The sequence below is a fragment of the Glycine max genome, chromosome 20 (genome assembly GCF_000004515.6).
Source record: "Glycine max cultivar Williams 82 chromosome 20, Glycine_max_v4.0, whole genome shotgun sequence".
NCBI lineage: Eukaryota > Viridiplantae > Streptophyta > Magnoliopsida > Fabales > Fabaceae > Glycine > Glycine max.
The window spans coordinates 23836409-23850171 of NC_038256.2; the positions used below are offsets into that span (position 1 = coordinate 23836409).

Consider the following 13763-nt stretch of genomic DNA (forward strand, 5'->3'; position numbering starts at 1 on the left):
GGTCAGGGAATTAGCGTGTAACCGACTTCTCCTTCCATCCTCTCCGGAGTTGTGTGGAAAGAAATAAAATAAAATAAAATCATAGTTCAGCTCAAGTGAGGATTGATTGATTGATTGATCGAATTAGAATTAGGGTTTGTGGTGAAGAAATGCAGATAGAGGTATGTTCATGGGTGTTACAATGATTATGCGCTCCCATTCTTCATTTTCTTCTTCTTCTTCCCCTTTGTGCAACAACGATAAAATGTGTTCCGTCGAATGCCGATTCCGATCGGCGTTCGATTCATATTCCGTCGCTTGTGAGGCCTTCTCTGAACCTCAGCCTTCCCCTCTTTGATACACTCTCTTCTCTCCCTCTCCATCTCGGCGCCGTCGCCATGGCCACTTTCCACGTTGTTGAGAAAGATCCAACCTCCAGATACGCGCGGGTATGTATGCTATTGCTACCTTATTATTATTGTTTATTGTTTAATTATCATTATAATTGCGTTTTTGTAATCGTTATAATTGCTTTATGCTCCTTCAGTACGATGAATTGTTGGGGAAAGGAGCCTTCAAGACTGTGTATGCCTGCCTCCCTATAACTCATTCATTCCTTTGCCGCTTTTATTGTTATTATAAATTTATTATTATTTATTTGAATTTGAATGCTGTTTTTTGTATGTTGGATTGGTGCAGATACAAAGCGTTTGACGAAGTAGACGGAATCGAAGTTGCGTGGAACAGGATAGGCGTTGAGGACGTTGTGCAGACGCCGCAGCAGCTGGGAAAATTGTACTCGGAGGTTCACCTGCTCAAGTCCTTGAAACACGACAATGTCATCAAGTTGTATAATTCTTGGGTCGATGATACCGCCGGCACCATCAACATGATCACAGAATTGTTCACCTCCGGAAGTTTGAGGCAGTTGAGTTTTTTTCTTCCTATAAATACTCGTTCATTTAGGGTTTGGTTGAATGTGATTGCATGAATGAGATGAGTGTCTAATCCTATTAATTTTTATCTGGTAAATGTGTGCCGAGGCCCAAGGGTATTTACATTGAAATGTGCTTATTTTTTGTTGGAAAATGTCAGAATTGATTTTCTAAATTTAAAACAATCCTGGGCAAAGTCTTTTGCTTTCCTTTTCTCGTGAGTTGAGTTTTTTGAATTCGCTCTAAACACTAAGTGCATGATTGATTCACGGTTTGGTAGATTTGATTTTGTTGACTCTGATCAAATGTGATTGAGATTTGAGCCTATGCTAATCTGCATCACTTATTTATCTTGAAGGTGCTAGAATTGATGTTTTAACCCTAAAACAAATAGGGGTTAAGCTTTTCTGCTTTCCTAAGAATGTGGATCTTGCCTGTACAGGTACCGGAAAAAGCATAAGAATGTGGATATGAAAGCCATCAAGAACTGGGCACGGCAGATTCTTCGCGGCTTGTGCTTTTTGCACAGTCAAAGTCCTCCTATTGTTCATAGGGACCTGAAATGCGATAATATTTTTGTCAATGGAAATAGTGGACTGGTTAAGATTGGAGATCTTGGATTGGCAATTGTCATGCAGCAGCCTACTGCTCGGAGTGTCATCGGTAATATGATTGATTTCTGATCCTGTCCTGAGGTTTTTGCTTAATGAAACCTTGTAAACTAAACAGAAGCTAAACATTTTACAATCTTGCTTGGTAACAGGTACACCGGAGTTCATGGCCCCAGAGCTTTATGAGGAGGAATACAATGAACTTGTTGACATATATTCCTTTGGCATGTGCATCTTAGAAATGGTTACCTGTGAGTACCCGTACAGTGAATGTAAAAATCCTGCACAGATATATAAGAAAGTTACCTCTGTAAGTCTGCTGCAATGGAGTTCATTAAATATTTCACGCTGTTTTTCTCTTTCTTTCTTTAATTATTTATTTATGCTGATTTATCTTGTTTTTTAGTTATTAATCATATGAATTTGTTTTTTTTTTGTTTTTACTTTCAGGGTATAAAGCCTGCCGCCCTTGCTAAAGTAAATGATCCTGAAGTGAAGCAATTCATAGAGAAGTGTCTAGTTCCAGCATCTATGAGATTGTCTGCATCTGAACTTCTGAAAGATCCATTCCTTGCAACTGAAAACACAAAGGAGATCAATCATGATACGCTGCAGCTGCCTAATCCTCACATCAAATTGGTGAATCTACCAAAATGCGAGCCTCATCCCATGGAGATAGATTCATACTCCAGGCGTACTTCACCTGGCTCCTCCATGGGAAGAATTGAAGAAACTTCTCAAGTTTCATTTTTTGATCTTGTGAGGATGACTGACAATAACAAATTGATGCTAAGAGGGGAGAAAAATGCTGAAAGTACAATTTCACTTACGCTGAGAATTCCAGATGCTTGTGGTGAGTGATATTCAGATGTATCTTTTTTTCTTTTACTGTGCGATATGCAGATACACATGCATAATACTTAATATATGTCTGTAGGTGGAGCAAGGAATATCCATTTCCCATTCTATATGGATTCTGATACAGCAATTTCCATTGCTGAGGAGATGGTGGAACATCTGGAACTCACAAATGAGGATGTATCTGTCATTGCAGAGCTAATAAACGACATGATTGCTAAGCTTGTCCCCAACTCGAAACCCTTATGTGAGAAACTCTCATCCGAAACAAATCTATTGTACAGGCCTTCTTCGGAAGTTCAGAATGGTGAACAATTCAATTGCCACTGGCCATTACAATCAAGTGATTATGATATGAAGGCAATGTATAAGGATCTAGTTCATTCACGGCCTGTGGATGGGGATGATCAGGAGAAACAAGAATCTGTTATGTCAGATATATCAGCAGCGTGTGGGATTACAATTGCCTCAGATTCTAAAGTTGTAGAGCCCGATATTTTTATTTTTGATGAGTTCTGGGAGGGGTTCTTCAATTCCACTTCAGATATCAGGTTTTGTGGGCAAGAGGATGGACACAAGAATCAATCAGAGAACTCCGTAGGCTCTTTAATCAATTCATGTTGCTGCCCATTCAAAAACTTTGACATGTCAAGTATATGTTCTCTTACTCTAGCTGACAAAGATCCTTCAGAAGGGCTGCGGTTGGATATTGAAGCAATAGATACATACTTTGACCGACGCTTTCTTGAGCTTGAGATGATGAGGCAGGAAGCCATAAAAAGTGCAAAGAGGAGGAGACATTACGAGGAAGAACATACCTGTTATGTGATGCATTAGAATGATTTCCTTTGTATTTTTTTTTCTAAATATTTTTTTTTGTATTCGTTTAAATCATTTGATTTGATTTCTGACAGCCTTGCTTTTCTCGTTTTTCTTGACGGAATATGCTTTTGTTGGTATGGGATATGGCCTGCAATAGGCCGTGTTATTTTAATAGATACTATATGTGAATGTCACGTTACGAAATAGAGCTAGTTTTTGATTAATTAAAGTGTGAATTTATCATTTCATTTTGTGGTCAAATGCTTTTTATTACCGTAATTTATGTTAAATGACATTACATGCTAATCTGTTGCACCTTATAGATGGCCAAACCCACATGTTATAGGTTATAATCAATTAGAAAATGGCATTCCACTAATCCACCCACGCAGAGATGACAGAACAACTGTGCAATTCAAAGCATAATTTAATTTATTGCAGGTAGCAATGTTGTAACCACAATGAGGTGAAGTTTCTCTCTATTCATGAGACGATTCTCTATCTATGAGAAGCTTTGTATGCCTTAGGGTTTTCTTTTAGGGTTTTTGTCTATTAGAATTGTTGTCTTGACACGGCTACTAGACCATGGACACTACCATTGATATGGCTGGGTTGACGATGGAGGAAGGAGTCAGAACTAGAGATACAGGCTGAAGATTGGAGCCATGGAGGAGTGGATTGTTTGTTGTGCTCGGTCAAGAATTGTTCCATAAGGAATCGCATCTATCTATTAGGTCGAGGTTGGTGTGTGAACAACTGAAAAGTGAGGCACCGTGCGGCCCTATTGTTTACATGGTATACCACGATGTGAACCCATAGTTTTCAAAAGAGGCACCGTGCATACATGTTAGCAGTCCGATATGCATCAATAAAATTGAATGGCATAGATTGAATAACTAAAGTCCGTTTTGAAAACGGTTATTCAATTTTATATTGGTTTTTGAGTGCACGTATCGGAGAAGACAAGTTATGGTGGATGATGTGTCATGTTGGTTCACAGCGGAAACTGTAGGCATGGTGCTAACCATGGTTACAGATTCCAGGGATCGTTTTAGTAATGGAGCTATTGGCTGCGGCGTGCAGCGTGGCCTGTCTTCTTCCCGTTTTAACCCCCTTTCTAGCATTATCAATTTATTTGTGATTGAATTTGTTTGTGCATAGTTAATCTGAGGAAGCAATATATGGTATGTCAGTTTGGTTTTATACTAATTTCCTAAAAAAAAATTCCCCTATGTTAATATTTTCCTTCTTATTATTCTTGTAAACGGATGATTAGTTATTTTATTTTTGGAATTGCATGTTGGTGTTGTTGAATGTTGTGTAAGCTCCACTCTTTTGAATTGTAGATTATTTTGCGCCGTAAGTTTGATATATATTATTTGGTAATGTTAATATAAGTGGTTCGAACTGGGGATGTAGAGATGGTATTGTGGTTAGGTACTTGTAACTGATATGTAATATTGGAGTATGTATGGTAGGATGGTATTGTTGAAAGCATGACTCATAATTAATGATTTTTTTTTTTGTGTGTGTTTGGTTGTTGAATTGACTTTTTTAAAATTCTGGTTAACTATTGAGGGAGTGTATTTTTAGTATAGTTTTTCTTATTTCCATTATGTGTCTTTTCTATATTGTTTGTAAGAAACCTTTGCTGATTGTGGTTTTCTAGATGGACATAAGTGAAGATGAGAGGTTGAGTTGTCTGTTGTGGGTGATTTTTTGGACCAGTATGCATTTGAGCTGTCTAATGAGGATGATTTTCTGACTGAAGCTTTCTAGGAAGAGAATTCCAATGATAATTATACTGACGATGAGTTTCAACATTTCAATGATGAGTAATTTGGGGAAGGCAATTTGTATGAGGAAGAATCTGTATTTGAAATGAGAACGAGTTTGATGGATGTGGATAGAATGATTTAGACAATGACAATGAAGATGAAGTGATGTATGATGATGATCATTTGGAAAATGAGGTTGATGATCACAACCAAGACGAAGGTGAGTGGGGAATGATGGTCAGAATGGGGGTGCGACCTTTTTGTCCTATGATAGGGATGTGTTTCATGAATTTGTTGAGGAGAGAATTCTGATAAATGACTTGATTGATATAGTAAATGTAAATTTGTAGAATTTAATGGATGAAGTTTTTCTTGACTTGACTTGATGTGCGACCTTTTTGAAGTTTGTTGATTTGGAAGTTGCTTACCTTATCTATTGTTGTTATGCAAAAGTTATTGGTTTCTCTGTCTAGAAAAATCATGTATGTAGAAATAGGAAGGGAGAAACAAGGAAACTAACATTTGTTTGTTCTCGAGAAGGCTATAAGAAAGATAGGGGTTTGATAGGCGTTGGATGAATTGTATATGACCTTCTTATCAGCACATCGAGATGAGATGATGTTGATGATGATAATGTCATTGAGATGAGATGATGTTGATGTTGAAAATGACATTGAGATGAGACGATGTTGATGTTGATAATGACATTAGAGATGAGATGTTGTTGATGTTAAAAATGTCATTGTGATGATGTATGCTATGTGTATGTACATGGGGGGTGCAGTGACCATGATGGATATCCCTGGTGGGGGAAATAGAGTGGTTAAAGAGTTTTAAGTATCTCTGGAGGGGGATGGCTTGGAATCTGTAATTATCCACGATGCATTGATGATGCCCATGTTTCATATTTCATATTGCATGAAAATAGTATAAACTTTGTCCGTAAGTACTTGTAGTTTCTCATGAGTGGAAATACTTGTACTTGGGGGCATGTCACTCGATTTGGAATTCCCTTGAGACTCAGGCTGATCACCATGGGGCGGGGGGGGGGGGGGGGGGAGTTGCTTGTGCATGATAGGGTGACCTTGACACTTGCTGCCTAGTTTTCCTAAGTGAAAGTGTCACGTGGACACACTTAGGCTATTTCCCGACGAATGATATCACATTGCATTTAAGAGTTGAGGTTAGGTGCATGCATTATACTGAACATGATTGATTAGAATTATGGAAGACAAATAGCTACTTGTTGAGTGCATGTTGGACTAATGGATGTTTGTGTATGATTATGGTATTTGTTAATGTTTTCTTACTAATCATGGTCATTTGATTTTTGTGTTAATTTCTTTTATAATAAACTCACCTTTGTAGTCTTTGTACCATGTGGTTGATACCTATGATGATCACGAACCTTCGTTCGTGGGAGCAGATGGACAACAATAGAGTACCTAAAGTGAGATTCTTTCATGGAGCTGCCAAGTCGACGTGATGACGTTGAGATTATTTTGGGAGAAAGTTGTGTTTTGTTAATCAACTCCTCCGTAGCTGGTTCTATAATTATTTTTGAATTGAGGATATATATCATAGATTTAATTATATGTAAGAATTAATTTACTTTCCATTATGTGAATGATGTATACTGAGTTTGTATATATATATATATATAAGTAATTGTGTATTGTTTGGTGAATGTATATCACAAAAAATTTACTCTCATTTTTCATAAGCAAATTAACAGAGTTTTCATTTAAAAATTGAAATTTATGCGATTTAGAGTGATGATATCGTAGTGACGAGGCAGGTCGTTACAACAGATATGGTTCAATCGGACCCAATAGAAGGTCTTGCACAAATGGGAATAACAATTGCATTTATGAAATAGGGTCAGGTTTGGGTGTTTTTGATGTAAGCTCCATTGGAGTTTGTAGGCCTAGGATCTTCTTCATCAATGGATTCCTTTGCTTCTTGGAAGATGAATGGCAGTGGAATGGAGAAGGAAGAGAGAGAGAGGAGACGCCACTTCAAGGAGAAGATGAGTCTAGAAGGAGCTCACCATCATAGGAGGCCATGGATAAGAGCTTGGAGGAAGAAGGAGATGAATGAAGGGAGACGGAGAGCAGAGCACGAAATTTTGTGTTCTAAGAGAGCTATGAACTTTGAAGTTTAATTTTCAAATGATCAAATTTCAAAAAAATGCACACACATGACCTCTATTTATAGCCTAAGTGTCACACAAAATTGGAGGGAAATTTGAATTTCACTTGAATTTGAAATTGAATTTGTGGAGCCAAATTTTGGAGCCAAACTATGATGAGTGAATTTTAGCTATGGTTCAGCCCACTAATCCAAGATCAAGTCCAAGATTCTCCACTAAGTGTGCTTAGGTGTCATGAGGCATGTAAAACATGAAGGACATGCACAAAGTGTGACTATATGACGTGGCAATGGGGTGTAGCAAGCAAATGCTCACCTCCCCCTCTAAAATTTAATTGGATTGGGCTTCTCCCAATTCAATTAAATTTATTTTTCAACACACACATCAAATATTCACTTAATGCATGTGAAATTACAAAACTACCCCTAATAAAAAAACTAGTCTAGGTGCCCTAAAATACAAGGGCTGAAAAATCCTACATTTCTAGGGTACCCTACCTACATTATGGAGCCCTAAATACAAGGATAAAAAATAATGAAACCTTAATCTAATATATACAAAGATAAGCGGGCTCATACTTAGCCCATGGGCCTGAAATCTACCCTAAGGCTCATGTGAACCTTAGGGCCTTCTCTTGCATCTCTGGCCCAATCTTCTTGGAGTCTTCTATCCAATGCCCTTGCGGGGTAGGATTGCATCATTCCCTCCCCCTTGAAAAGGATTTGACCTCAAATCCAGAGGTTCTTGAAACTCTGGGCTTTTTTCCTCAACACCTGTAAAAAGAACAAAAACATATGTATTAGTGGTGTTTGGTATGTTGAAGTAAGGTAAGGTCTGAAAACCCATTTCCTGGGTATCTTCCCATGAAGGAACATGGTTCCTCACCAACTCAATGAGTGGTGCTACAAGTATAGAAAAATATGGGACAAACCTTTTGTAAAAGTTTGTTAAGTCATGGAAGCCCCAAATTTTTCTTACACTTGGTGGAGTGGGCCACTCAGGAATGACCTTTATTCTCTTAGGGTTCATGGGAACCCCTTGATCACAATTTAAAAAATTAAGAAAAGTAATCAAATAGAACATACCTTTTTCTGTATTTTCATGTTGATTATTCCTACCAAAAAGTATGACAAGCCTAAGGTGTCCCATATGAGTACCTAAGTTTGTATTGAAACTAAAAATAAGAACAAACCTACCTAATGAGTCCCTATGTACACAAATCATGAAGATGTTGGGTGCACGAGTGATTTTACAAAAGAGTGTTGCACCACTCAAAGCATTCATCATACCACCTATTTTAGGAATTTGGTGCCTAATAATACCTATTTTGGACACCAACAAAGTACAAGGATTTAAGCTCTTGCGAACCTAACCCTTATCCAACAAATCCTTTACTTGAGGAATAAACTCAAGCCTAAGAGGTGTGGCAATGCTAACAAGTGTCTTTTTGCAAAGGAGAAAATGTGGAGGTTGTCTAAGAGGGGAAATTTATTTAATATTTGTCTTTATTTCAAAATGTATTTCCTTCTTAGCTAACCTCTTGGAGGAGACACTTACCTCCTTACACTCCTCCTTAACCATTAAAGGTTGTTCTTCTTCTTGGGGGTAGATCTCTTTACTAGATTCTTCCCCTTTTGCTTCTTCACTTTCACTAGAGGAAGGTGAAGTAGTAGCCTCATCTTGGCTACTATAAATGTCTTGGCCCCTCATAATCATGGTTTTCTTGGTGGGGCATTGAGAAGTAATGTGCCCTCTTCCAAGACATTTAAAGCACTTTATGGAGCTAGTCTTCTCTTGCATACTAGCCTTAAGGGGTTGCTTTTCTATTGTCTTCCCCTTATCATCTTTGGGCTTAGAAGGTGTCACCCCTAAGATGCCTTGACCTTGGTCTTTCTTTGGCTAAGAGTGAGAGCCATAAGATTTTGAAGTAGACTTCCTTTTAAGTTGTTGCTCTACCCTTATTTCCCAATCTAAGTTAGCCTCTACATTGTCCTTCCCATGGAAGTATAGGAGGTTAATGTTAGCCTCTTGAGGCTTTCTTTCCTTTTCTCTCCAATGGGAGTGAGGTCTAGGATGTGCCCTATGCCTTCCTTCATAATAGTCACGAAGTTCTTCACTTAGGCTCTTGCAAGAGTTATGACTACTATAGGAGGCATGTTTTTCTTTTCTTAACTCTTTTAGTATTTTCCTTCTTTCTTCTTCCCTTATTTTCTCTTTTTCATCTTGACTTATTTCTTCCACTCTTTTTTTTCCTTTTTCTTTTCTTTTTTTTTTTCTTTCCACAACTTAAGGGATCTCAACTCATCTAATATCTTATACAAGGGATCCTTAGGAGTATAATCCTCACCATTAACACTAGATGAAGAATGAAGACCCATGTTGGTTTCTAAGTTGTGGTTCTTTCTTGTTGGGGGTTTGAAAACAAAAGGGAAAATAAACTATGGTTGAAACTAGCCAAAATAAACACTAAAATAGGTGTGAAAGATAAGGTAAAAACTAATTGGTAAAAGGAAAGCTATCTAGGCGGTTTGACAATGGAGGGTAAAGGAAATAAGCTATGAAAGTAAGCAAGAAATTAAAGTGCAAGAAATGCAAACTAGGCGGATCCTAAGAGTGTTTGGATGACCTAATTTAAGGTTCCCAACAAAACACTCACTATCCTAAGGGAAAATTGCCTAAAATTATTACACACAAATGGAAGTAGGGTGACCTAGCGGAGGCTCCCAACTTACTTCCAATGAAAGGCCTTTTTGTTACAAAATTTGAAAGCAAAGCAAATTGCCAATTACAAAATTACAAAGAAAAAAAGTCCTCAATTGTGGTGGCTATTCTCTCTTTAGTGTTTCACTCAATTTGGAGTTCTTCTTATTCCAATAGCTCTTAAGGTGGTTGGCCCCTTGCTTCTTGGCTCAAATTCTTCAAGATATGGATGAAGATGCTCTGATACCACATGATGTAAGCTCCATTGGAGCTTGTAGGCCTAGGATATTCTTCATCAATGGATTCCTTTGCTTCTTGGAAGATGAATGACAGCGGAATGGAGAAGGAAGAGAGAGAGAGGAGATGCCACTTCAAGGAGAAGATGAGTCTAGAAGGAGCTCACCACCATAGGAGGCCATGGATAAGAGCTTGGAGGAAGAAGGAGATGAATGAAGGGAGAGGGAGAGAAGAGCACGGAATTTTGTGCTCTAAGAGAGCTCTGAACTTTGAAGTTTAATTTTCAAATGATCAAAGTTCAAAAAAATGCACACACATGACCTCTATTTATAGCCTAAGTGTCACACAAAATTGGAGGGAAATTTGAATTTCACTTAAATTTGAAATTGAATTTGTGGAGCCACATTTTGGAGCCAAAATTTCACTAATTATGATTAGTGAATTTTAGCTATGGTTCAGCCCACTAATCCAAGATCAAGTCCAAGATTCTCCACTAAGTGTGCTTAGGTGTCATGAGGCATGTAAAGCATGAAGGACATGCATAAAGTGTGACTATATGATGTGGCAATGGGGTGTAGCAAGCAAATGCTCACCTCCCCCTCTAAAATTTAATTGGATTGAGCTTCTCCCAATTCAATTAAATTTATTTTCCAACACACACATCAAATATTCACTTAATGCATGTGAAATTACAAAACTACCCATAATAAAAAAAACTAGTCTAGGTGCCCTAAAATACAAGGGCTGAAAAATCCTATATTTCTAGGGTACCCTACCTACATTATGGAGCCCTAAATACAAGGCTAAAAAATAATGAAACCTTAATCTAATATATACAAAGATAAGCGGGCTCATACTTAGCCCATGGGCCTGAAATCTACCCTAAGGCTCATGTGAACCTTAGGGCCTTCTCTTGCATCTCTGACCCAATCTTCTTGGAGTCTTCTATCCAATGCCCTTGCGGGGTAAGATTGCATCAATTTTTCCTTCTCAGGATGAAACTATGATTGTTGATGAAGTTAGAGATGACTTCTACCATGGAATGATTTGTTATTATTTTGAAATCTTCTTAATTGTTTCAGTTTAATAAGGTTATATGTTGTGCAAACAAAAACTGTTTTAATGTGTTTGATAATATTTTGTAAAGATTGTATTGACATTGTAATGTTAATTTGAGCGACTTGTGTACCTTTAAATATTAATTACTGTTGGCTAAATTGCAGTCCAGTTAGAATGAGGAAAAACATGTTAGCATTGCATAATTGTCCAGTTCAGTGATTGCATATTGAATTATATGCACATTGTAACGAAATTGACCACATTCATTCATGGTAAGTTGTAATGGTGGATTTTTTATGTGGTACTTATGCAATGTAATTTATGTTGTATTCAACATTATTGGAAGTTGCATCGTTAGTGCAAAACCATGTTTAGTTTATTTCACATTTTTGAAAAAATGATTTTTTAATAGGCATGCCGAAATACTTAACGTTAACTACTTTATTGTATTCTAAATTGTTTTAATTATGCAAAATTTGTGGGATAAAAAAGATATTATGGGGAAAAGTAACCATATGTACTAGTTATTATTTTAATGTTAAGATAAGTTAAAAAATGGAAACATCAATTAATTATGTTGGGCCAAATCTATGCTTTTTGTTTGGTATGGATGTGGTATGTTATTTGGTATGTTGGGCCAAATAGTGCTTTTTTGCAAATGGATGGTTAATGTGTTCATTGGTTCCGCATCATGTTAACTACCAACTTTCTCCTTCTTGTGGTCTTCAATCCATTATGAATCCAACTTAGGCCCAATGAGGACAATTGTCCCCGCTAATATTTTTTTATTTGTTTACATAAATATACTTGATAAAAATAAATAATTACCTTAATTTATTAAAAGATATTGACCCCATAAAAGGAAATTGTGTTATAAATAAATATAAAAAATAATGACCTAAAAGAGACAATAAATTATTACTAATTTGATCACTTAATGTTTAAAAGAAACAAGCAAGTACCTTAGAAACAAACAAACACAAATTGAGAGTCCGTATGCCCAAAAAATTGTAAATTTATTAGGAAGAACATAAATAGTATACCACTCATTTTGAAATCTATACTTGTGTGTTTATATGGATATATATTACCATATTTAATTTTAAGTTTACATAATGAAAATATCTAAATTTGAATGTAATACAAATCCTTGTTAAAGTTAATAAATCAATTCGACATGGAATGCTAAAAAAGGTGGCCTAAGGCAAAATTAAAATAAGGTTAGATGTTGAAGTTGTAACCCTAAAATAAAATTACAGTCATCGCAACACATAGTTGGGAAATTGGACCAATATCAAATGACATATTCACATAAAAACTCCATTCAATATGCATTTGCATTTGCCAAAATAATGTCTTTCTTTTCGTTGTGTTTCCCTATGAGTAATCAAAGAGCAACCTTCATCTTTACATGGCTGTCATCCAACTAGCAAATATTTGTCCAATGTTAGGTATTTGACTTAACCATATTTAATTGTGAAACATGTAAAATTGAAAATTAGTAAGGTAAGGTTTGTTTACATCATTGACTTATAACTCCATGCAAGTTCATAACAAAACAATGCTCCATATGCATTCACTCCAACACCCAAACAAGATAGGTGTCGTTGGAAGAAAGTTGTAATGTGATCAATCTTGTACATTGGATGGCCAAATATTGGACATTAAATTTTTTTTGCAAAGTATGTTTATAAACATTTACCTTCAACCACAATTAAGGATTCCTCTTGGCGCTACAATATCCCACCCATGCATATTGAATGCTTCTATGAATATTCCTTCCATTTCATACACATATGACAAAATATGGGACAATGTTTCAGCCTAAACATGGGCAATGAGAAATTTAAGGTTATTACAAGAAGTATATGAAATAAACATATAGTGGTTTAATGATTCGTCAATAATTTTGACAAATAAATTTTGAAAATAGGCATTAGGTTCAACAACCATGCAACCCACCATAATTCAAATTTTTTCGTGTCTTTCCTTAATGCTTTCATTTGTGAGATTTGAGTCCATGTAGTAACTTTTTTCGATCAAGGCAAACCACAACCAAGTACCAATGCTCAAAGTTGTCATATACTAGAATTTAAATCTACAATACGTGGAAAGCAAAAAAAAAAAGTACGTGTCCTTCAATAACATTGCATTCAATTGTTGATGTTAAAAACATAAAAGAATGGATGCACATGGTTAATATTGTCGTGTTCCCAATTTAATTTTTCATACGGACATAAGAAATCATGGTCATACAAAAATTGATTTGTGCAGATTGTAACATCTCAATTTTTCGTAAATAAATTTAAAAAGTTTTTTAGTAAAAAATAAATAAATAAATAAATAAATATAGAGCAAATAATAGGTTGAGTACCATAGGTATAAGTAGTTATGTTAAGTCAGCTGCCTCCTTTTGGCATCATTTTCGTTTTTTCCCTTCTCCTCTCAAAACCCTTTCTTTTTCCCGCAGCCCACCAAACCAGTCTCAGAAAAACGACGATCTCGAACCCGTTCACCGTTGGATCGTCGTGAAATTATTTGAGTATCATGTTCGCAACATAATTCCGAGCATTCTCACCGTTGGAAATTTCGATATCATGTCTGAACTGAGAGAAACAACCTTCGCATTATA

At 36.4% G+C, this 13763-nt stretch overlaps 1 protein-coding gene across 1 annotated transcript; it reads left to right on the forward strand.

The window, feature by feature from the left end:
* Window positions 1–377: 377 nt before the first annotated feature.
* On the forward strand, window positions 378–3220 carry WNK8 (with no lysine kinase 8). Its single transcript, NM_001249091.1, has 7 exons — window positions 378–428; window positions 527–564; window positions 679–906; window positions 1357–1577; window positions 1678–1835; window positions 1976–2378; window positions 2463–3220. Exons 1-7 carry the CDS (start codon window positions 378–380, stop codon window positions 3218–3220), a joined length of 1857 nt encoding a protein of 618 aa, NP_001236020.1.
* Window positions 3221–13763: the final 10543 nt, after the last annotated feature.

Coding starts and splice junctions, on each gene's coding strand:
- WNK8 (NM_001249091.1), top strand. CDS start 378: ATGGCCACTTTCCACGTTGTTGAGAAAGATCCAACCTCCAGATACGCG. Junction 907..1,356: donor ACCTCCGGAAGTTTGAGGCA/GTTGAGTTTTTT, acceptor TTGCCTGTACAG/GTACCGGAAAAAGCATAAGA. Junction 1,578..1,677: donor TACTGCTCGGAGTGTCATCG/GTAATATGATTG, acceptor GCTTGGTAACAG/GTACACCGGAGTTCATGGCC.